This window comes from Scylla paramamosain, chromosome 10 (genome assembly GCF_035594125.1).
Source record: "Scylla paramamosain isolate STU-SP2022 chromosome 10, ASM3559412v1, whole genome shotgun sequence".
Classification (NCBI taxonomy): domain Eukaryota; kingdom Metazoa; phylum Arthropoda; class Malacostraca; order Decapoda; family Portunidae; genus Scylla; species Scylla paramamosain.
This window is the reverse complement of record NC_087160.1, coordinates 2633802-2657447: the sequence shown is the minus strand read 5'-3', so window position 1 is coordinate 2657447 and position 23646 is coordinate 2633802. Positions and strand designations below refer to the sequence as shown.

Below are 23646 nucleotides of genomic sequence, written 5' to 3'. Positions count from 1 at the left end.
TCCTCCCCTCGCTGGAAAGGAATTCATTTCAGTTATATTGTTCATCCTATTTCCAATATCCTAGGCGCCTTATGACCGCTATGTTGCTGCGCCTCCACCTCCCTTTCTTTTTTTCTTTCAGTTAATCAATCTAGTCTCATTCACAAATGCACAAAAATCAAACATCTCAACGTCTTAAAATAATAATAAAAAATACACAAAAAGTAGATATCGATTAGGAACATGCAACGGTTGTTTCCTGGAAAGTCTCCTTTCGACGCATGCATCATACCTGTGCATACCTATCTCTTAATGATTATTCCATTCATTCAGAAGCTGTCATCTACATCTCCATCACTTGCTTTAATTCATGTACATTTTCCTCCTCAGCAGATTTCTCAAACATCTTCTAGCATCCACTGAACATAATTTAATTCTCTCTCTCTCTCTCTCTCTCTCTCTCTCTCTCTCTCTCTCTCTCTCTCTCTCTCTCTCTCTCTCTCTCTCTCTCTCTCTCTCTCTCTCTTCATGCTTAAGTGTTTTTTGTTTTTACCTTTTTTTATACAAGGTCAAGTTAGCATCTCTCTCTCTCTCTCTCTCTCTCTCTCTCTCTCTCTCTCTCTCTCTCTCTCTCTCTCTCGTGATACACACACACACACACACACCTTTGTAAATAACCTAAATCAAACAAGGCAACATGAGGGGTAGGGCAAATCAATATAGTGAACACACACACACACACACACACACACACACACACACACACACTTAAAATAATTTCCTTGCAACTTCATCATTGGCGAAGTGGGAATGAAGAGGCACAAATCTACAATGCTGCCTGGCGTATGACAAACATATTTCTTTATCAAGCGGGCCAAATATATATAACATAAGGCACATTTACACAACCCATACTCACGATCCCCCATAAAAGATACGCAGCAAGAGATCACAGGCAATTGATAAATTATTACTATGATAGCGTGAACTGGCATCTCCGCCACCTTCTCCCTTGTGTTGCTCGGCTGCTGCGTGCTGCTGCCCGACAAGTCAGTGTGTCGCGTCTATGAGTGGTGTTAGTATGCGTCTATTTCAACTTCCAGCCTGACAGAATTTGTTTTTTTTTTTTTTTTTTTGTGTGTGTGTGTGTGTGTGTAACCATGCCTACACAGTGGCTGCCAAGGCTTACCCATGAGTTAAACCTTTAGTTGGTAATGAGGAAGGTGTGGGCTCTAGCAGTGGACACCCGAAGGCAGCAGTGGGTGAAAACAAGCAAAATAAAGAAAAGTTTGGCTGTGAGAAGGTGCTAGACAGCCAGCCATAGTGACGAGGAGGCAGGAAGATAGATCACCATCACAGGCAAGGTAAGGTCAGGAAGTGTTAGAATAAATTTAGGTAACTTAACGTAACTTTTTAATGAATAACTGAACAATCCACGGTTTTAACTCATTTTAACGCATCTCACCTAACCTCCAGCACAATATATCCCTGTGTCAGCCTCGTCTCGTTGCTAAAAACCGTAAAATTTAACTTAATGAAAATGTAAACAATCTGGGTCGTCTCTATTTACCAGCCATTATCTATCTTATCTGTGAGTGTTTTAAACCAATACTGTCGCAAAGCGGAGCCACATGACCAAGCTTTAATATCCGCTCGTTAGATATACCTGCCATTACTTAGTTTAAGTTTGGCGAGGGTTTAAATGAGTGAGAAGGGTTGGTCGTCCCCTCCACTGGCCCCCCACCGCCATCTTGGATAAGGCTCCCCAGCCCCCTCCGGTTCCAATATTATTTTTTTTATTTCCTAAGTATTTTATTTCGGCTTGTAGCTAAGATTTTATGGTTTGTAAAAATATTTTGTTTTTTTTTTAAGTTATTTGAGCGCGTGTGTTGCGTGAAAAGTGGTGATTTTGGCGTTGTTTTTGTGTAAATAAGAGGGCCGTTTTCGGTGTATTTTTTTACGGTCCCAAAACTAAATTTTTCATTTCAGCCTGTACTAGGTTCTTATTGGTTTTAAAAAATAGTTGGTGTTTTTTTAAGTGTGTTGCCATCCCGCTCAGTGAAATGCGTGCTCCCTACACTTGTTTTTATTCATGTTCATCTTCCAATAATATTGAATTTTTTTTTTTGTAGATTTTTTACTTGTGCTTGTAGCTCACTTTAAATGGTTTTAGAAAATAGTTCAGATTTTTTAAAGTGTTTTCCGTTATGTTTAAGCCAGAATGGGTGGACATTTGAACGATTTTAAATATGGTGAAGGTTCAAACAGTTTCCAGATACTTCTTTTTAAATATCTTTAATACTACTGCGTTTTGAAATGTGTTGTTATTTGTGGCATTAGTTAAAATGTGTGGCAAGTCTGAATTTATAAAGCATTCCTGTCTAGCTGCGTTTCTTAGAGGGGTCATTTTCAAAATGAAATACGTACGTACGTAAATAACGGTGGCTGTGACGTCATCAACCCCCCAGCCGTGACGTCACAAGCCCCCACCAGCCGTGACGTTATCAGAGTGGTACCATCCCTAACTCCCTTCCAGTCCCTCCCAGTAAATATTCAGTGTTTTTTTTTTTTTTCAAGGTATTTCAAGGTGTGTGTGTGTGTGTGTGTGTGTGTGTGTGTGTGTGTTGCCTTATTTTTCGTTGTACAGATGGTGATGCAGTGTGTGTTGCTTTGTCTTTCGTTGTACAGATTGTTTTGTTATGCTGTGTGTGTGTGTGTGTGTTGCCTTATCTTTCTTTGTACAGATGGTGATGCAGTGTGTGTGTGTGTGTGTGTGTGTGTGTGTGTGTGTGTGTGTGTGTGTGTGTTGCCTTATCTTTCGTTGTACAGATGGTGATGCAGTGTGTGTGTGTGTGTGTGTGTGTGTGTGTGTGTGTGTGTGTGTGTTGCCTTGTCTTTCGTTGTACAGATGCTTATGCAGTGTTTGTGTGTGTGTGTGTGTGTGTGTGTGTGTGTGTGTTGCTTTGTCTTTCGTTGTACATATGCTTATGCAGTGTGTGTGTGTGTGTGTGTGTTGCCTTGTCTTTCGTTGTACATATGCTTATGCAGTGTGTGTGTGTGTGTGTGTGTGTGTGTGTGTGTGTGTGTTGCCTTGTCTTTGGTTGTACATATGCTTATGCAGTGTGTGTGTGTGTGTGTGTGTGTGTGTGTGTGTGTTGCCTTGTCTTTGGTTGTACATATGCTTATGCAGTGTGTGTGTGTGTGTGTGTGTGTGTTGCCTTGTCTTTCGTTGTACATATGCTTATGCAGTGTGTGTGTGTGTGTGTGTGTGTGTGTGTGTGTGTGTGTGTGTGTGTGTGTGTGTGTGTGTTGCCTTGTCTTTCGTTGTACATATGCTTATGCAGTGTGTGTGTGTGTGTGTGTGTGTGTGTGTGTGTGTGTGTGTGTGTGTGTGTGTGTGTGTGTTGCCTTGTCTTTCGTTGTACATATGCTTATGCAGTGTGTGGGTGGGTGTGTGTGTGTGTTGCCTTATCTTTCGTTGTACAGATGGTGATGAAGTGTGTGTGTGTGTGTATGTGTGTGTGTGTGTGTGAGAGAGAGAGTTGCCCTTTCTTTCATTACACATATGGTGATGGAGTGTGTGTGTGTGTGTGTGTGTGTGTGTGTGTGTGTGTGTGTGTGTGTGTGTGTGTTGCTCTGTCTTTTAGTGTACAGATGGTGATAAAATATAAATTACACATAAGCACATAACAAACAATAAAAAAAAACGACAAAAAAACATTAAATCAACTCAGTCTACCTGCCTCACGCCACACCCCAGCATACTCCAGGGTGAGTAGTAGTAGTAGTAGTAGTTGTTGTTGTTATTGTGTTTATAAAATTTTTGTTCCCTTAGAGAGAGAGAGAGAGAGAGAGAGAGAGAGAGAGAGAGATGCAGATTTTTTTCTTTAATTTTCAGTTTTCTTGTTTTGAATTCACTCAAATATTCTTAAAAGGTTATAGTCATTAATTAAAAGTAAATAAAACACCTAATTAATTTATTATTTAATTTCATTCTCTTTTCCTTCCTTTTCTTCATCTTTCTTTCTTTATTATGCTCTGTTAAATCATCCCTAACTTAGCCTCACCTAACCTTTACCTAACTTAACCTAACCCAACCTAATCTTGCAGTGAGAGATGGGGAGGAGGATTTAAAAGGACATGTTTGCAGTGCGCTGTCAGCCCTCACCTGCGCCGCCTCCCCCAGTGAGCGGGTGTAGGGAATAGAACATATGCAGACGTCTTGGCAGTGCTGTGTATGTCTGTTTGTCGATGGTCAAGAAGGAACGTAGCAAAAGTTTAAGGTGTGTTTGGGTGTTTTGGGGTCTTTGGGAGGGTGTGGCAGTGTTTGGGAGGTTGTGGTAGTGTTTCAGGGGATGTAGCAGTGTTTGTGAGGGTGTGGTAGTGTTTGGGAGGGTGTGGCAGTGTCTGGGAGAATGTGACAGTGTTTGGGAAGGTGTAGCAATGTTTTGGAGGGTGTGGCAGTGTTTGGGAGGGTGTAGCAGTGTTTGGGAGGGTATAGCAATGTTTGGGAAGATGTAGCAATGTTTGGGAGGCTGTGGCAGTGTTTGGGAGGGTGTGGCAGTGTTTGTGAGGGTGTACCTCTTACAACAACCTTTTTTTTTTTTTATTATTTCTTCACTTCATTTTTTCTCATTTTTTTCACTTCGTTATTTTTTCCACCATTTTTTCATAATTTCCCTTAATTTCTTTCAGCATTTTTTCATTTTTTCACAATATTTTCACAATTTGTTCACCATTTTCTTCACCTCTTCTTATTCTCTAGTATATATGTGTGTCCTGAAAGTAGTAGTAGTAGAAGTAGTACTAATGTATTTCTATTTACACTTATAAATAAAAAAGTAATATTTTTTTTTGTGTGTGTGAAAATTTGTTGTATTTCTCTCTCTCTCTCTCTCTCTCTCTCTCTCTCTCTCTCTCTCTCTCTCTCTCTCTCTCTCTCTCTCTCTCTCTCTCTCTCAGTATGTTATGTAATCAATAAAACTCGCAATTACAAATAATTCTTTTTATTACTGTCAAACATTATCAAGATTACAATTATTATCACTAATATTATTATTATTACTGTTATTATTATTATTATTATTATTATTATTATTATTATTATTATTATTTTTAGTTATTATTATCAAAGGTTGTAAAGACTGTCAGACACAGATAGACAGACAGACAGACAGACATACAGAGACACAAAAGATATATATATATATATATATATATATATATATATATATATATATATATATATATATATATATATATATATATATATATATATATATATATATATATATATATATATACGAGTATATATATATATATATATATATATATATATATATATATATATATATATATATATATATATATATATATATATATATATATATATATATATATATATATATATATATATATATATATAAAACCTAAATTCTGCTGTATTTGGAAAGTGGCAGTTTTGCCTAATATTTGGAATAATTACATATGTACGATGATTTTACCAGAAGTACAATAATTCCAACCTGTGCAGTACGATAATATGGCCAAAACAATCTGGCAACGCTGTTTGGTGCTCGCCCGTCAGTAACATCCTTAGCTTGGTGTGAGAAGGAGTAGTGTCCCAAGCCCTAGAGATCAGTCCTTGCTATGGTGCCTGAAGTTTGCCTCTTGTCCACTAGATCCTCGCCTTGTCTCCCTATGACGCTCTGATGTTCGGTTAGTATGTGTTTCTTTGGGATTGTAATGTTAAGCTGCCAGAAAGAGGTCTGTCGATCAATTCAAGCTTACCGGCAGTATTCGGACATCGTGGCTGTGTAGGTGTGAAAATCATTGAGGCATTTGTCTTGTTGCATTGCATATCACGATGTGAAATGGTGTGAAGTGTATTTCAGCATTTAGATTTACAGATTCACGCCCGTGTCTCAGTCTTAGGGAACAGAACCATTCCTATTTTACTGTGATCGTGTATATTTCACTTTCATATATAATTTATTGTCGTCGCAGTGTGTCAGAGTGAGAGAAGCGTGAGTCTTTTCACCCCGAAGGCAAGTTTTTCTATTTCATGGTGAGGAGGAGAGGCGGGGTAAGACCTGTCAAGATCTCCACTAACAATACCCAACGCCACAGTTGTTATTATTACTCTATTATTTATGTATTGTTTGAAGTGGGTTATTACACTGCAGTTAAGTCCGAACACAGTTCAGTTGTCAAATACATAGGGACCAGAGAGACTCACAAGACGCATGCGAGCAAAACACGAGTTGCGGTCAGCCACCCTCACCCCAGCTGTCAGGAGGACCGACCGGTCAGGCAGGTGCACGAGTACCTACACCCATGAGGTTCAAGACCCAGGCTAACGGCACTTACAGGAAGGAACAGTTTGATTACATTCTGGATATCACCAGAGGATTGTTTTAAGTTTACGATGGAGAAATAATGCGTTCAAGGTTGATGAACTTAGTTTTGAAGCGGTAGGAAAGAATTGGTTCTCGATATAGTGGTAGATAAGTGGAATACTCATTAATCAGGTTGTTAGTATTAAGTCATTTGGGGGGGGGGCTTTAAAAGAAGATTAGACAGGTTTATAAATCTGCATGATGGATGGATTTTTTTTTTTTTTTTTTTTTTTTTCAGGGACAGTCACGTGTAGGTTTGATGGCTTCTTGCACCTTCCCTTATTTTCTAATGTTCTTTGATCATATATTTTGCTATGAAGAGATTCCACTACTTTATTAGTTGTTTTCCTATTAATAACTAGTGACTACATGAAATTCGGAAAAAGTCAGTAGCAATGAATGGGTTGAGCGTATGAACACAGGCGTACAGGAAAGGCGCATCTCTCGGGGATGCAACGCACTACACCTGACACGCGAGGTATGTACTGTTTCCTCAGGGCTTAGGTGCCACAGGCAAGACATGAGGAGAAAGACTAGAGCCCACCAAAGAAGCTCAAGATTCTCTAGCTTCCTTGGTGCCCACCTGTCTATTACTGCCCGATGATATAACTTGGAGTTATATCTTCTCAGTTGGGAGGAGTGCTCCAAACATTGCGCTACGCGGCTACATCTTTCGTATTCTCAAACGTTTCCTTAATATCACAACCATTTTTTAACTCGATTCAGCAGCTGCTCAGGATTTCAATGATATTGTTGAGATTCTAATGATAATTTAACAGGGTTTCTGCAGCACTAATAAGGAAAATACCTATGATAACCTTGCAAATAATCTTTATAGCATTGACGAAAACTCAGAGTGATTAGAAGAATACTGACCCGTTATATTTTAACCAGCCTCAAGAACCATCCTCAAACCTATTGATGTCTTATCCGGATTACATTTAAGTCACTGCATGTGGTTCTCAAGAGTGTTTTCATGATCTTAGTGATAGTTTAATTAGGATTTTTCATGATGAATAGGGGAAAAAAATCCCTGAAAACCCAACTGTCATAGTCATCTCAGTGTAGAAAATGGGCCTTGTAAAAGTCCAAACCGTAGCTTCAGGCCCAGACACGATTGGCAAAGCATATGGTGGAGGCGTGTTCGTGCAATTAGTGCCGCATTGCTCTCGACCACATAGGCAGTGATGAATGGAGGAAAAAAAATGGATCACATCGCTCTGAGATATAAAATAATAAAGATAAATAGATGAAATGTTCCTACTCTCGACTGGTCCCACCGTCGCCTGCCCAACTAGTCCTTTCCGTGCTGAGAAAATTAGGGTTTTGGGCGGGGAAAGCAAACCATTTTCATTCCTCATCCCAAATTGGCGAAATCATTACATGCAGCATATGATTATAGACTTCCTTTCAGTGACCCTACTCTCTCTCTCTCTCTCTCTCTCTCTCTCTCTCTCTCTCTCTCTCTCTCTCTCTCTCTCTCTCTCTCTCTCTCTCTCTCTCTCTCTCTCTCTCTCTCAACATTAATGTGGTTCACATCAAATCATGTCTTGTATTTTTTTTTATTTTCATTTGTGTGTATAAATAGTTGAAGTACTAATGTTGTACTCTTAAACACATATTTCCTTACATACTACAGTACTAATGGTGAGAGAGAGAGAGAGAGAGAGAGAGAGAGAGAGAGAGAGAGAGAGAGAGAGAGAGAGAGAGAGAGAGAGATCACTATACTGCGGAACAGGTGCGTGTGTGTGATCTATCCGCACGGCTTCCTCACATGACAGCACATCATGGCCGAAGGACAATACTTTTCTATCTGTGTACTGGACCAGACACTTCACTTCCTGCACTGCGATGGGATATGACGAGTAACCTCAGTACCATTGGAGGACACCATGTCAGGGATAGACAAGCATGCCCGTGTGTCTGTGTGCCTCAAAACAGCTTAATAGTATTACGCTGTAATTATTACTTTCGACACTCAAAAGATAGATATGCAGCATGGGGGGTTTGTCCAGTTTAACCGGAGGAAACCTACAGTCTATTTTCTTTTAAAGGGTAAACTACGTAGTGTATGCTATCTGGCTTTGCTATATGGAAGTATGTGGCCAGCTGTGCTATGCCTGTGGTGTAGTAGAGTGGTCCATGAGACTATCCCTTTCCACCAGCCGCTGATGGGGCTAAAGAGTGTGAATGATGTGTGTGTGTGTGTGTGTGTGTGTGTGTGTGTGTGTGTGTGTGATGTTTTCTCCAGGTTACCCGTGTGAGATTGCCGGCCTGCTGGTAGATAGACAGATAAGTTGATAGTATTTGGAATGTTTTTGTCTTCTATAACTCAAGAGCGTGGTGACGAAAGAGTGTAGTTAGTTGTGTGGTATAGTATTTACTTCAGTCTTTAGCACTAATTGTATTGCATTGAGATTCATGATTGAGACACGCTCATTTGACAACATCGTACCAAAGTTCATGTAATCGTGACCTGCTTTGGCTCAGAGACGCCCTGTTAACATTGACATTTTATTCAACCTCGCAAGTTCGCAATCAGAGCGCAGCCATTATTATTTTATTTATTATTTTTTTCTTGCTTCCTCCTCCTCCTCCTCCTCCTCCTCCTCCTCCTCCTCCTCCTCCTCCTCCTCCTCCTCCTCCTCCTCCTCCTCCTTCTTCTTCTTCTTCTTCTTCTTCTTCTTCTTCTTCTTCTTCTTCTTCTTCTTCTTCTTCTTCTTCTTCTTCTTCTTCTTCTTCTTCTTCTTCCTAAGCTCAGTTGCGGTCTAACTTAAGTCAATCGATCATTTTTTTTTTTCGTTCATTTAGCATTATTGGTAAATTCCGTGAAAGCATTTTTATTGTTGTTGTCTATTCTGGTCAGTTTGTTGTTGTTAATATTCTATTAGATATTATGTCATTCGTTTAGTGCATTCATTATTAATCTCTCTCTCTCTCTCTCTCTCTCTCTCTCTCTCTCTCTCTCTCTCTCTCTCTCTCTCTCTCTCTCTCTCTCTCTCTCTCTCTCTCTCTCTGCTGTCACTGTTGTTGTAAGGATCGAGTACCTCAGTGATGGGTCTGAGCGCCAAGCATCACCGCGGGGAGTCTACAGTAGCCTGACGGGGAGAAAGTGACGGTAGTAGTAATGATGACTGATGGGCGGCGCTGGGTGGGCGGGGGAAGAAGCATCACGAGTCACTATTACTACTGCTTGGTGGCTGCTTAACGGTTTGTTTTTCTCCACCACACTACTCTCTACTTACTCAGTTACAGTTGCTTCTTACTACTAGGTGTACTTGCAAACATTTCGTCACGTTGCCGCTGTTAGCTTTCTCCTACTTCACTTTTTTTTTTTTTTCTTTTTAGTATTTAATAATGTGAAACTTTTGTGTTTGGTGTAGCATTGTTTTCTCGTTTTTTTTTTTTTTATGTGTATTTGTTTATTTATTTTCTTGTGAATGTTCGTATGTTAATTAGTCGACTTAAAAAAATATACATGAGAGAGAGAGAGAGAGAGAGAGAGAGAGAGAGAGAGAGAGAGAGAGAGCAAAAGGTCGGCTACACAACAGGTACTACATATCACAATCCAAGCAGACTAGGCTGGGCTGATGTATCAACAGGTAGGTATAGTTCACGTGACCTAATCCTCCTCCTATCATTGCATCATAACCCTCGCGGTGCTCACCCCTTCACGCGCTCTGCATACTTTTCTTCTACATACGAGTACTTTGTTTGTCAGCTCATGGTTTTATGAGTTTTTTTTTTTTTTTTCATTGATTAATGTCTGTTTTTCTTTTGTTTCTTCTTTTTCTTCTGTGACATTCTTCTTCCTCCTCCACTTCCTGTCGTGTTATAATTATTTTTCATTCCACTTTCTATACACCCATTGTCATTAGCATTCAAAGGGTTAATGGTCTTCAGTCAGCAGCAGTCTTGTAAGTGTAGTAATTAAACACACTATGATTCCCAGGTGGCCCAACATGTAAGCATCGGTGGGCATGAAGGCAGGTTCAAGGTCGCCGCCCTACATGTCAAAGCGGCAAATGAAGTTCTTCACAGCTGTGATATTAGTGTTGGTGTTTGGTGTTCTCCTCACTGCTCTCAATGTCTATGAACTGCATCGCCTCACGAAGGAACAGAGAGCCACTGCTCACACACACGCTGAGGGTGAGTTATATGATGCACTGATGGTATGTATGTGTTCACTCCCTGAGTCCTGAGCCCTAAGCTTCTTGGTCTAGTGTGTGACAACAGATCTTCCCCTTGTTATTGTAATGTTCACCATGATATAGTAAAAATAAATAGATGAATAAAAAAAAAAAAAAACATTCAAGATAAGAAAAAATATTTTGTATTAGCAGGTCATTGATCAGATTACACAAGACACCATCAGATGAAACCATCTTGATTCAGTAATAATGTACATTTGCAAAGAATATGTTTGGCATATACAGGAGGTGTGAGGTTTTAGTTTGTAACCCTTTGGTGGGATTCAGTAACTAAACTTTTTTTTTTTTTTTTTCCGTGCAGTACAACATAGTACTGGACTTCACTTTAGCTGGAATAAAGCCTTTGGATTCAGATTTATTCACAGCTTTTACATATTTACATACTGTGTACTTGGACGCCATTCAATAGGTATACCTATCTGGTATGTATGTCATCTTTTGTACCTATGTACAGTACAGCATAGTACTTGAACAGCACTTACATACATAGCCATCTTACAGGTGTGGCTGCAGCAGAGGCTTTGGGTGAAAACCACTATGCCCGCCCCGTGGCCTGGGTGAGAGGCAACAACAAAGGCTCTGGCTACCTCACCCATGTCACCAATGTCCTGCACAGACTGGGCTATGACTTGGCTGAGGACAGGGAAGACTGGGATTTCCTCTGGTCCCACAACTATCCTTTCCGGGAGCTGAAGCAGACCATGATGAAGCTGAAGCCCCACCAGAGGGTGAACCACTTCCCGGGGTCAGGCTTCATAACCAACAAAGTTAACTTGGCCGTTTCAGGCTTGCCACACATACCACGAGCTTTCAGGATGCCAGCAGAGAAAGCAGAACTCCTTGCTCATGCCAAGAAGAATCCAGAAATGATGTTTGTGCAAAAGTCTAACAACCATCGAGGAATAAAGATTGAAAAACTGGATGCCCTTGACCTAGGAGCTGAGGGGTCTTTTGTGCAGGAGTTTGTGCACAACCCCTTGTTGGTGGATGGGTACAAGTTTGACATTGGAGTGTACACCATTGTCACTTCCATAGAACCACTCAGAGTGTACATCTTTGAGGGAGATGTTCTCTTCAGGTTAGTTAAATTTATGGGCGAAAATATTTGTTATTGTTTTTCCATAAAGTTACTTGTGAAAACTAAGCTGAAGTTTGTATGTAACCAGTGATTTTCCTAAGTCTGGATATTACATAGCCTTGTCCTCCAGGTTTTGTCCCGACAAGTACCATCCATTTGATCCTGAAGTGCAGGACAAGTATGTGGTCGGGGATGACTACCTGCCAACATGGAAGGTTCCCTCTCTTGGCCCCTACTACAATGACTTTGGCTTTGGCATGAAGGGTTCCTTTGATGCCTGGCTCAGAGCTCAGGATAAGGTTTGTAATCTTGTACATATCATTAATGAGAAATAGTTGTACAATGTGACATTATTGCATCTTGATTATCAGACCTAGAAGTTTCCTTTAACAGAATCAGCTAATCCATCTAATCTCAGAATTAAATTTGTCTAATATTTAGAAACATTCAGTCTAGATATATCCTGTGTAGTATGGATATGAATTATACTACTAAGAAGGTACACTGTGTACATTCTTACATCCATCCTGTAACCAGCTCTCGATTATCCCTTGCTCTTCCATTCTGTGTCCAATCCATCAATCCACATGTAATTTGCATCATGATATCTCTGATATCATAGATTTTTTCACTGGCTATGGTATATATAATAGATTTATAAATGTATGTGTTCAGAGAATTTTCTCATGCTCCTTTGTCTGTAAGACTGTATTTGTGAATTTACAGAACCCCAACTTGGTGTGGGACTCAGTCCGGAGTGCCATCCGCAGTGTGTTTTATGACAAGGAGCCTGCACTTGTCCAGGCCACATCTTACTATCCAAGCTCCAAAAACTTTTTTGAAATGATGCGATTTGATTTTGTGATTGATGATGACCTCAAAGTACACCTTATGGAAGCAAACATGTCTCCCAACCTTTCATCAGCTCACTTCAAGCAGAATCGTCTGTTGTACGAACAGGTGGTGTATAATCTGCTGTCTTTGGTAGGTATTGGTCGAGCTGTGCACTCACCCAGCCTTGCCACACGCTCCATTGATGAAGACGAGATGCAAGCAGCTGTCAAAGATGTTGTAGTGTTTGCTGATCACTGTTCCGTCAATTGTAAAAGTGGATCTAGTGCATGCAGCAAAATTGAGTGCCAGCTGTGTTTACCATGTCTTTCAGAAGATCAGAAAGCAAACTTTCTACAGGCCTATCTGGAACATCAGCGAAGAGGTGGATGTCGCCGTGTGGTTCCCCAACCTGTCCCACTCGATAAGGCCCACAGTGCTGCCGACATGGAGACACTCACACCAGAAAACACCCTCATGACAGAGTGGTTCCGTGGCATGTGCCTCAATGACCCCTCATTTTGCTCTTAGTGCCGTCCTGCTAGTGTACAATAGAAGCCATGCTTACCAGCATGGGGAATGCAGTTAAGGAGTATAATAATGAAAAATCATAAATTTTGAATAACTCCCACAAACTCTTAAAGTAATAGGTATTTTTAAAGTCATTGTTATTACTTTTTTTGCTGAAAGTTGACTGTTTCAACACATGTAATATAGTATTTGTAATATGTTAAAAATATTTTAGATCTTTCAGTCAGCTTACTGTTTTTAGCCACCTTCCCCTACTACTCTATTCCATTTATAGATATTATTATGTTTTCTTAATCTTGCAACATTGTACATTATCACAAATTAAGTCATGTTCAGAACTCACAATGCAAGCAACCAGTGGGAAAGTGGTTTTTTCAACTTGCCTCAAATCTAAGAAAACCCTGTGAGTGTTAGGACCAGCTGTAATCTTTGGTGCTTTTAGAGGTGTGTTGACTAAGTGTTACCACTGGGCTGGTGGTGGAGCAAGTTGAGGCATGGTTTACCAGGCACACCAGTGCAAGCTGTGCAAGTGCCTTAATGAAATAATTATCAGAGTTCCTCAGAACCAATTATAGATTTTTATAATAAATATTTTTATTGGTTAATCACTTTATATAGATATTGAAATAATGATTTTTTTTTTTTTTTTTTTTTTTTTTTTTTTTTTTTTTTTTTTTTTTTTTTTTTTTTTTTATAGAAAGTAATACATGTCGTCTAACAGTGAAAAACATTGTACATGATATAAAATTTATGTGTTTATTTCCATCCTAAATTTTAGATTAAGAATGAGCATGTATTTAATTTGGTGTTAATAAAACAGGCTGTAACTTATACTGCCCACTGATGCTGACACATACATCAGTGTTTATGTATGCTTCTTGAAATGATCATAGCAAACAGCCACAATAAGTAAACCATCCTATTTTGCTCATGAGCCAAGTTTCCGGCACCACCACCACTACTACTCACAGGGGGTCTAGAGGTTCGGCGAGCATAATGAATAAGACGGAACACTACGCCACTAACCATACTTCCCTCTCTTTCTCCTCTCCCGACCACCTCCTCCTCCTCCAGGTCCTTCCTCAGAGCCTGCAAGCCTCACTCTGGATATAGGATAGTATAAAATATTTACAGGAAGAAAATAGCAATTCTATAACTTTTAAAAGAAAAATATAAAGATTAGACTCATTGTATACAGCTGTCACAGCCTGAAGGACTGGCCAATGAAAGACAGAGCAACACACATGCACACACTGCATCACCATTTGTACAATGAGAGAGCAACACATTGCTCACACAACCACGTCTGTCGGTGAGAGACTCCTTCATTGCCGGTGGTGAGGCTTTTCGCTAGTAGAGGTGAGGCTTCTCTTTTTATTCTTTTCTTTTTATTTATTTCTTATTCACTTTTTTCATTTTGTTTGCCATCACCCTAGCGTGGGTAGGCCAAGAGGCTGGGGCGTGGTGGGGGGTTGGGGGTGAGGAGCGTCAAGAGGTCTCTTACGCCCTTCTCTTCTCGCTAGGTAGAACTAAGAATGAGAAAAACAAGTTGTTTGTTTATCTCCATGAGAGGTTATGGGGAAACAGTCAGTGAATTCAGCTCATTTGATGGGTTTAGCGTGAGAGTTTGAAGTTTTGTATGTTAAGGAGTGGGTATGGCAGCGTTCCTACTACACAAGGCTCCTAACGATTTTTTTTTTCCCGTCTCTACCGTTTATCAGTAACATTCCATGCCATAATCCGATTGCAGACCAGTGAAAGAGGTAGTGGGGTAATTAATGCGGGAGGCGTGAGAAGGCAGTGAGGACAAGGTTCTGAATCAATTTCAAATATGGATTCTTTTGCAGAGATATCCCAGCCTGAATCATATATCTGCACTCTTGTGGGAAAATCCGACCTTTTTTCCCCTTGTAGCCGCGTACCAGATGGCAGATCAGGACTCGGGAGTTCTCTTCAACAGCATCCTCGACCACTCGATGTGTTGTGGATATGGCTGCCCTATCGATCTCACTTTGAATAGGAGGCATTGTGAATTACATCAAAGGTAATGGACGGTCTTGTCCCAGCTGCCTTTGCTGTTGAGTCAGCCTTTTCATTCCTTGGAACACCCACGTGGCCTGGGACCCAGTGGCATGTCACCGTTGTTCCAGCTTTATTTAGGGTAGAAAGGTGATGGCGAATGCTTGGCAAGAGTTGCTGATTGTTGACAGGGTGTTGTTGCCTTAGTATGAGGGAGTCGTGAAAATGTGAGCTGCTTCTATGGGGTGTTTGTAGTTGTGCATGCTGGAGAACGAGGAGGGCGACTAGGTCTGCCTGCCTGGAAGGCAGATGCAAGGTCTGAGAGTGTATGCCACCATATCCTCACAACAGACAAAGGCTGCATTGTTCCCGACAGATCTCTTAGTGAAATACACATGAGCCTAAGGGTTCAAGGCAGTGGCAATTTCTTCCAAAGCCTCTTGACGGACGAGTGAAAGAAGCAGCGCTTTGGGTCGAAGGGTAGCCGAATTGGAATCGGTGGTGATTCATGTGGGGGGAAGGGGGCGTAAGATGGAAATCTGTATTCTGTGTCCCGCAGCACTGCGTCGGATACCCTCAAGGCCTGGGCAGTGTCGGCGGCAACAGGTGGGACGAATCATATTTATGGTGTGGCCTCGCCTGTGATTGGCTGTTTGATAGTGATGTTACACCATTACAAAACACCCCCATACTCCTTTGTGCTCCACCAGCCTTTCGTGCAAGAAATATAACGCTACGCGTTATTCGACTTCCCGCCTTTCACAATACAAAGAGCGCTACAGCTGGGCAGCGGGAGTTTGTCGGCAGTTGTTATAAAAGCTTTCATATATATATATATATATATATATATATATATATATATATATATATATATATATATATATATATATATATATATATATATATATATATATATATATATGGAAGTTGTCTGAGTTTTTTAAGTGTTTTCATGATTAGTGATAGTTTAGCAAGGATTCTACATCCTCGTAGCCTTTGGAGAGAGAGAGAGAGAGAGAGAGAGAGAGAGAGAGAGAGAGAGAGAGAAAGAGAAAGAGATTCAGAGGCCTCTGGCAACTGTGGGGACTGGGGAGTGTGTTGCGTTTACAAAACAACACGGCGCTATTACGCTCCTGTGGCGACGAAGATAAGACGTAACGCGGGTGGTGTGCACTTGGTGTGGGATATGGCATTTTCTTCAAATATATATTCGAATTGCTTCATTACTTAGTGGGTGTCGACGGTAAATATTCACCGTTTCGGCCTGGTGAGTAACAAATTGTAAATTCACTGGCAGTATCCATGGATGGTTGTCAGGGCCTGAAACCTCGTTAAAACGATCAACGAATCTTTCGTTTATTATGATTTTTTTTTTTTTTTTTTTTTGTGTGTGTGTTTGAGTTAATAACAGTGATAATTCTTGTGGCTGTTATGAGACATGCTGAGGCAAGACTCCTTGGTAAAGTCAGTATTCCATAGGGTTTGTGCCCAAGGGGCACACTTGTTAGGATTAGTAAATACACTGTACCATACCATTCTAGCAAACTTATGGACTCGCAAGCCCAGTGGCCGTTTACAGTGACTTACGAGGTTTGTTAGGTATCAGGTCTGAAGTGTGCTGATTAATTGTTATGTGGTCCAGTAAAATGTTATTCAAGTAAAGCTCTGGAACCAAGGCAGCTGAAAAATAGACAGCACAGTACTTTATGCATTTATTGTGCCATTGCCATTGTTTATTCTGTTAGTATTTATGTTTCTTGTTATTGCTGCAAACAGTTTATTCATTCTGTTCACTCTTTACAGACTAAGATAATGCACAATGGCTGGCTGTGTGATTGATGCAACACCTATTGCAGTAGATTTTTGGAAGCCGACAAAAGCTCCACAGGTATGAAAAAGTATCACATATCATAAATTTTTATTTGCAGTAAAAAAAAAAGAGAGAGAGAGAGAGAGAGAGAGAGAGAGAGAGAGAGAGAGAGAGAGAGAGAGAGAGAGAAATTGGTTCAAATATCTTCTTGAATAGTTAGTGGTAGTAATCTGCTCATAATTACAAGGCAAGGTGGTGTAATAGCTTTTGGTGTTTATGCATGCTAGCCATAGCTAGCATGCATAAGCAAGTGGGAGGTCCTCAGTTCAAATCCCTTGCTGGGTAGAGACAGTTTGAGCACATCCTCTGTTCATCCATCAGACATTAAGTATAAGATATAAGCCAAAGAGTTGTGGCTGTGTAACCGAGGAGCCCCACTGACAGCCATGCCAAGATCCCTAACATTTGAACATTTGAACATTTATTCATTACTTACAGTTGTACAATATTATATACTAAATCTAAGTTAACAGTTATTTACATCTGTAGCATCCCTTTCTAAAGCTAAGCTTTTTGGGCAAAATCAAGAAAAGAAAAACAGCTATAATAATAATACCTAATAATAATAATAGTAATAATGATAATAATAATAATAATAATAATAATAATAATAATAATAATAATAATAGCAATAATAATAAGAAAAATAATAATAATGACAAAATATTACCAATAGTAACTAGTATTGTTATTATTTTTACAATTATTATGTGACAATAATAGTTATAAAGTCAATAATAATTATGATAGTCTAGAAATAATAAAGATTAAAAATTAGCAACAACATAAGTGTCAGTAATAACAATAACTATAATAATAACATTAATAGTAATAATAATAATAATAATAATAATAATAATAATAATAATAATAATAATAATAGCAATCATACTAATAATAATATTATTATTAATGATAGCTATAATAATAAAATTAATAATAATAATAATAATAATAATAATAATGATAGTAATAAAAGTGGTAACAATAATAATAATAATAATGATAATACAAACAATGAAGAAATAGGTATGAGGTTGACATTAAGGGAGCGATAGTATACCTAAGAGTAAAAGGAGATAATATCATTTTTATAATATAGTGTACATGATGAACCAATATAAGTTTGTAAGTTTAACAAATGCGAGACAAGAGATTTATAGTGTACTCAGTAGGAATAACAAAAATACAGTACTTAGATGATTACAATACAGTTTAATTCATTAAACTAAGGCAGCATGGCGAGGTATATGGCATCACTCCTTACTCACTGAGGAAGACTATTATCTTGCACTGGGTTTGTATGGGGTCAGTGAATAAAAGCATAAAATAATGCATATTGACAATGAAAGCAGCAGGGTTAAATCTTTTACTAGGGAATCATTACAGTAATGAAAACATGTGGCAGTAGAAAAGATACAGTGTAACTTAACAATCTAGATCAGGGTAGTTCAGCTTCTTCGACATCTCGGGCCACTACAGCACTAAACGGTTACATGGAGGGCCATGTATATATATATATATATATATATATATATATATATATATATATATATATATATATTCTTAGTTCCTAGTAGTATTTAATATACAGACACAAACTTCGACAGTGTTTTTTGTGTACAAATTAAATGTATAATATAATCGGTCGCGAGCCACAAACAATCAACCGGCAGGCCACTTGTGGCTCGCGGGCCCGTAGTTGGACCATCCTGATCTAGATGGTTGTAAGTGACAGTTTCAACTCCAGGGAGTATAATTTAGGTAATTTGGAGAGCATTTTAAGTTTTAAGAGAATTTCTAGTATGATTATTTATAAAATAGCACAATATACTTCTCAGATATATGCATTGGATTTCATGGCATCTTCTCTCTCTCTCTCTCTCTCTCTCTCTCTCTCTCTCTCTCTCTCTCTCTCTCTCTCTCTCTCTCTCTCTCTCTCTCTCTCTCTCTCTCTCTCTCTCTCTCTCTCTCTCTCTCTCTCTCTCTCTCTCTCTCTCTCTCTCTCTCTCTCCAGGTACGTCTGTTCTTCCTCACTCACCTTCACAGCGATCACATTGAAGGGCTGACATCTTCATGGCGGCTCCCTCTCTACACTTCCCCCATCACTGCTCTCCTACTTAAAAATAAATTCAAGGTAAAAGTGAAGGATGAGGTTAGATTTGTATTTAGGTATTTGTACTTGTTAAGAATGCACCGTCTTTTTATGTCTTTTCATACGAAGACACATGAGAGCCATATTCTTTATGACTTTTTTTATTTATTTATGTAGAGACCGCGTTCACTATTAAACTTGCACGCACATACATATTTTTCTAATCTTTATGGTCAAATATAAAATTACATATTGATATTGGTTTCAGCATTTAGATTTTCCCCCTGATTATAATGTTGATGGTTTATTGGCTCTTTTTATTCCTCCAGCTGCCAGACAGTGTAGTACATGAGTTAGAGGTTGGACATAGCTTCTTGATTCCCTTGGACGAAGGAAGCAACAACACCATCACTGTCACAGTCATTGATGCCAACCATGTTCCTGGGGCAGTCATGTTCCTCTTTCAGGGTGAGAATTGTTATGCTTTTCATGGTTTGGTTCTTGCGGTGACAAGTTACACTGTTTTGCAATTTGATTTTATTTCATATCTGTAGACATCTGTTGAAGGCAATGAAGTTTTTACAAGTTACATTTTCTAATAAATCTTCTATAAATTATCCTGAGCTGCAAATTACTGAAGCACAAGTCAGTGAAGTTTTATTGTATGTGAACTGATACTTTATTTCTGTTTTAATCTTTGATACTAAAGCAGTCAAAAGATTCAGTGATTGGTGTGACAGTTGTACTTGAATATTGGTCCTTCATCTTGTGGTCAGTAGAGAACATGAGAGTTTCCAACTAATGAGGTTAATGTTGGTGGCATCTTCAGGCTACTTTGGGAACATCCTGTACTGTGGGGACATGAGGTGGGACCCTGAGATGCTGGAAGACCCAGTGCTGCGGGATGTGGTGCAGCAACGTGCCTTGGATGTACTGTACCTGGACAACACCTACTCTGCGCCTTATTGCCAGTTTCCTTCTAGAGAAGAAGCCAAGCAACAGATCTTCAAGATAATTGAGTATGATTCACTGAACTTGTATATTGCTTTTTCTAGTTCAGATATTTTGTGTCACCATTTTCTTTTTTGGCAAGGTTTAAATGATCTATAATGTAATTAACTTATTTTGGGAAAATCTTATATCCTCCATAGGTATTCTTAGTTAAGCTTATATTAGGATAGGGAAGAATGTGTGAGTGTACTATCTTCTAGTGGAAGCAGTATACTTGGTGCATATAATTCTTGGTGTGAACATGATGTACTCGTAAATGACCACTTTTTTATGTAATTATTGTATAACTTCTGTACTCTGACCACTGTTTGGTAGTTGTGAAAGTTAAAATATTTCATAGATTAATGAAAACATAATTCAGAGGAAATGAAAATCAGATATTTAGAATAAAAAACAAAATAGGCACCACAAAAGATCTTAAATGGATGAGGGAAGTGGGTAAGGTTGCAAGTTACAGTGAGAGATAAGTAAAGAAAGATGTTTTTGGGAACATTCCCCAGTAGCATGAAGTACATGTGGTGCAAAGAAAGTTAGTGGTGGCAGGAAAAGAAGCTCCACAGTATAATGAATGGAAATGTTTATGTCAGGGAAAGAAAAAGAAAAAAAAATAGTATACAACAAAGCTTACAGAGAAATTGGAGGAATGTAAGATGAGGTTTATAAGGCAAAGAGATCTCAAAGAGGAACTGTCCACATGTTTTCTTGGAAATAAGAAAGTTGTAGAGGTGATATGGATGAAGAATAAAAGCATTTGATGCCAAAGATGTTTGGATGAAGTGTGTGTATAAAGAGAAGCCAATTTTTCAATAGTAAACCAATGAATATTTTGTACAGTACTGTTGTTTACTGAAATTTTCTATCTTTTAGAAATAACTCTTAAATTTTGAAGAAGAAATAAATAAATTATTAAGGCACTACTGTATATTTATTTATTTATCTGTTTATGTAGATGCTCTTACTAGTATTTTGGTTTGACTCAATATTTCAATATTTTATTTTTGTTTGTTTTCTTTTTACAGCATGTATCCAGATCACGAAATAAAGATTGGCATAAACACTCTAGGACGGGAGAAACTGCTTGAAGACATTGCCAAAAGATACGGCGAGAGAATTCTTGTCAGTCAAGAGAAATATGTGCAGCTTCAGTTGCTTGGCTGCTTTGATGTCTTCACCACTGACCCTCAGCAGTCACGGATTCACACTGTTCCCATGAAACAGGCAAGTCATTCTAATTTAACTTGTCTGGATACATGTCATTGTCATCAACCCATCTTTGCTGCAGAAGAGATACTGAAGGTGTTTTTTTTTCTTTACTTCATTTTTTTTTTTTTTTTTTTTTTTTTTTTTTTTTTTATCTTTTGTTATTATAGCTCATATTGGCATATGACATCTGTAATTTTATGAAAAAAAGTCAATAAGAATATTTAATCATATAATGATGAGCAGTCTCTTTCAAGATAATATGTATCTTGCAGATATTATACAACATTGATATCTTTTCTCAACAGATGCAGGTATCTTCACATAAAAAATGGAATGAGAAATATCAGACAATCAGCATCATTCCATCAGCTCTTTATTCAGGTTGGAAAAATGGACCTTATAGCTCACAGGCAAGCACTGGCATGCATGTTGTACCATACAGTGATCACTCATCTTATTCAGAACTGATGGAAATGGTGTCACAGTTGGCCCCTCATCAGATATTCCCAATAGTGAAGTACTTCTCAAAATCTGGATGGTGGGCTGATCAGTCTGCTCCCGACCAAAACATAAAAGCTGACATGACAGTGTATAGACATCTGCTCTCCACACCTCCACCTGATCCAGTTATAATTCCAGAAGATGTGATCAAATTAATGGATAGGAAAGCCCCAAGACTACTCCAGGCTCGGCCACGCCGGTGTGTCCTGCGTCATGGGTTGTCGCCCAGGCGTAGTAAAGTTCGAGGAGTGGTCTTTTCTTCTGGCTCTTGCTCTTCGCCATCTTTGTCTAGGACCCCATCAGTTACACCAACATCATTTACTACTCTGGGAAGTGGTAGATCAGACTTTCATTCTCCCAGGCGAGCAGATTTTAGGGACTCTCCAAGGTCAATGAAGTCTGGTGTAAGATACCCTTCACACAGTGTCATTGGAAATGAATTACATAGTGAGCATGTACTGAATGAAAGTAATTTGAAAAGAAGTACACCAATGCACTTTACTGATTCTCATAAAAGTGCCAGAATGGTAAATGAAGAAGACCAACCTACCAACTCAAGAAATTTTGCAAGCAAAAGAAAAAATTACAGGAGCAAACAACAACCAAGAGAACACACATCATCAGCCAGGTCACTTTCAATAGAGTTACAAGAAAAAGTTCCATCAAATGAAGTGGAAATAGATTTGAAAAGAAAAAAGAAACCACAAAATGTTTTAACCATGAGAAGAGATGCCTTGCTGAGAGAAACTATTGATTTCATAAAAATAAAGAATGAAGAGATGAATTCTCTCAGAACCTGTAGCTCAGGGGAGGAATTGAGATGTATGTTGAAAAATGCAAATTTAATTTTGGATTCTCTTTCTTGTCTTGATTTTGTTTTATAAATTATCCTTTTATGTATCCAGAATGATATTCAGATTTTACCTTAGTTACTATGAAAATAAAAAGTTAATAAAAACTGTGCTGCAAAAAAATGCCAGTTATCTCCACCCAAAAAAGAAGAGGACAAAAAGGGTTATCTCGGTTTTTGAGACATTTATTTTCTTTTGAAGATATGTGTACATAGTACTTGGTTGCAAGCTTTTTTTTTTTTTTTTTTTTTTTTTTTTTTTTTTTTTTTTTTTTTTTTTCAAATATAACATTGTTGGAGCAGGAGTATAGGTAATAAATTCGTCTATTTGGGCATAAGAGAGGATGTGCCTTAGACATATATCAAGTACAAATGTGATTGCTAATAAGAAACCTGTACAGTTTTGTATGTGTGTATAATTTATATTTGAATTATATATTTTTTTTATAAGGTTCAGCATCAAAAAATTGCTTGGTAACTAATGGAATTGAAAGTATGTCTTGAATCAGAAACCCAACTTGGCACGATGATTAATTAAAATGTAAGGATTCTAATGTTAGACAACTCTAAAGGCTCACATTCCATTTACAATCTCTCTCTCTCTCTCTCTCTCTCTCTCTCTCTCTCTCTCTCTCTCTCATAATGCGAGAGATTTCCTTATGGTTTTGTTGCGTGATTCATGCCATTTTTGCACATGTAAGAATCAGTTCCAACAGCGATCACAGAAAGGATCCTGCAACTCCTAGCATCTGGAGGTATCTTTAGAATAAATTTGGTGTTTTCCAGCAAAGAGCAGGGATCCTTATAACAAAACATACAACACACTGAGTGACCACTAACTTGTGTTAGAGAACACGTATGGCAATCCATGTCCGGTTATAACATATTACACCATACCGTGTGTGGTGCCTTGTGTGCATGGACCACCTATGTATGGCATTCCTGGATATACTTCATAGAGACACTGAGAAATTGGTCTGAAGACGGCATAAATACTTTGCCATGAGAAGCCGTCGGCGGCCAGATTCTACATCTGTAACCACAACGCGGATCCCTGCTGGCCCGTTTT

At 38.7% G+C, this 23646-nt stretch overlaps 2 protein-coding genes across 8 annotated transcripts; both read left to right on the top strand.

Annotated features, from left to right (window-relative positions):
- The first annotated feature begins 1060 nt into the window (after window positions 1–1060).
- On the top strand, window positions 1061–13255 carry LOC135104083 (probable tubulin polyglutamylase ttll-15). 5 transcript variants are annotated; one of them, XM_064011009.1, is made up of 6 exons: window positions 1062–1343; window positions 4130–4262; window positions 10330–10526; window positions 11090–11666; window positions 11797–11965; window positions 12393–13255. In XM_064011009.1, the coding sequence occupies exons 3-6, from the start codon at window positions 10358–10360 to the stop codon at window positions 13026–13028; spliced, it is 1551 nt and encodes a 516-aa protein (XP_063867079.1). In that variant the 5' UTR covers window positions 1062–1343; window positions 4130–4262; window positions 10330–10357; the 3' UTR covers window positions 13029–13255. The 5 variants fall into 5 exon arrangements, with proteins under 5 accessions (XP_063867080.1, XP_063867079.1, XP_063867078.1 ...); XM_064011008.1 differs by having other exon boundaries at window positions 4090–4262; XM_064011010.1 differs by lacking the exon at window positions 4130–4262 and having other exon boundaries at window positions 1061–1343.
- Window positions 13256–16117: 2862 nt separating this feature from the next.
- Window positions 16118–22701, top strand: LOC135104079 (5' exonuclease Apollo-like). Of its 3 annotated transcripts, none has more exons than XM_064010999.1 (7): window positions 16119–16314; window positions 16851–16935; window positions 18935–19054; window positions 19342–19480; window positions 19842–20031; window positions 21043–21241; window positions 21532–22701. In XM_064010999.1, the coding sequence occupies exons 2-7, from the start codon at window positions 16867–16869 to the stop codon at window positions 22609–22611; spliced, it is 1797 nt and encodes a 598-aa protein (XP_063867069.1). In that variant the 5' UTR covers window positions 16119–16314; window positions 16851–16866; the 3' UTR covers window positions 22612–22701. The 3 variants fall into 3 exon arrangements, with proteins under 3 accessions (XP_063867071.1, XP_063867069.1, XP_063867070.1); XM_064011000.1 differs by lacking the exon at window positions 16119–16314 and adding an exon at window positions 16463–16511; XM_064011001.1 differs by lacking the exon at window positions 16851–16935 and having other exon boundaries at window positions 16118–16314.
- Window positions 22702–23646: the final 945 nt, after the last annotated feature.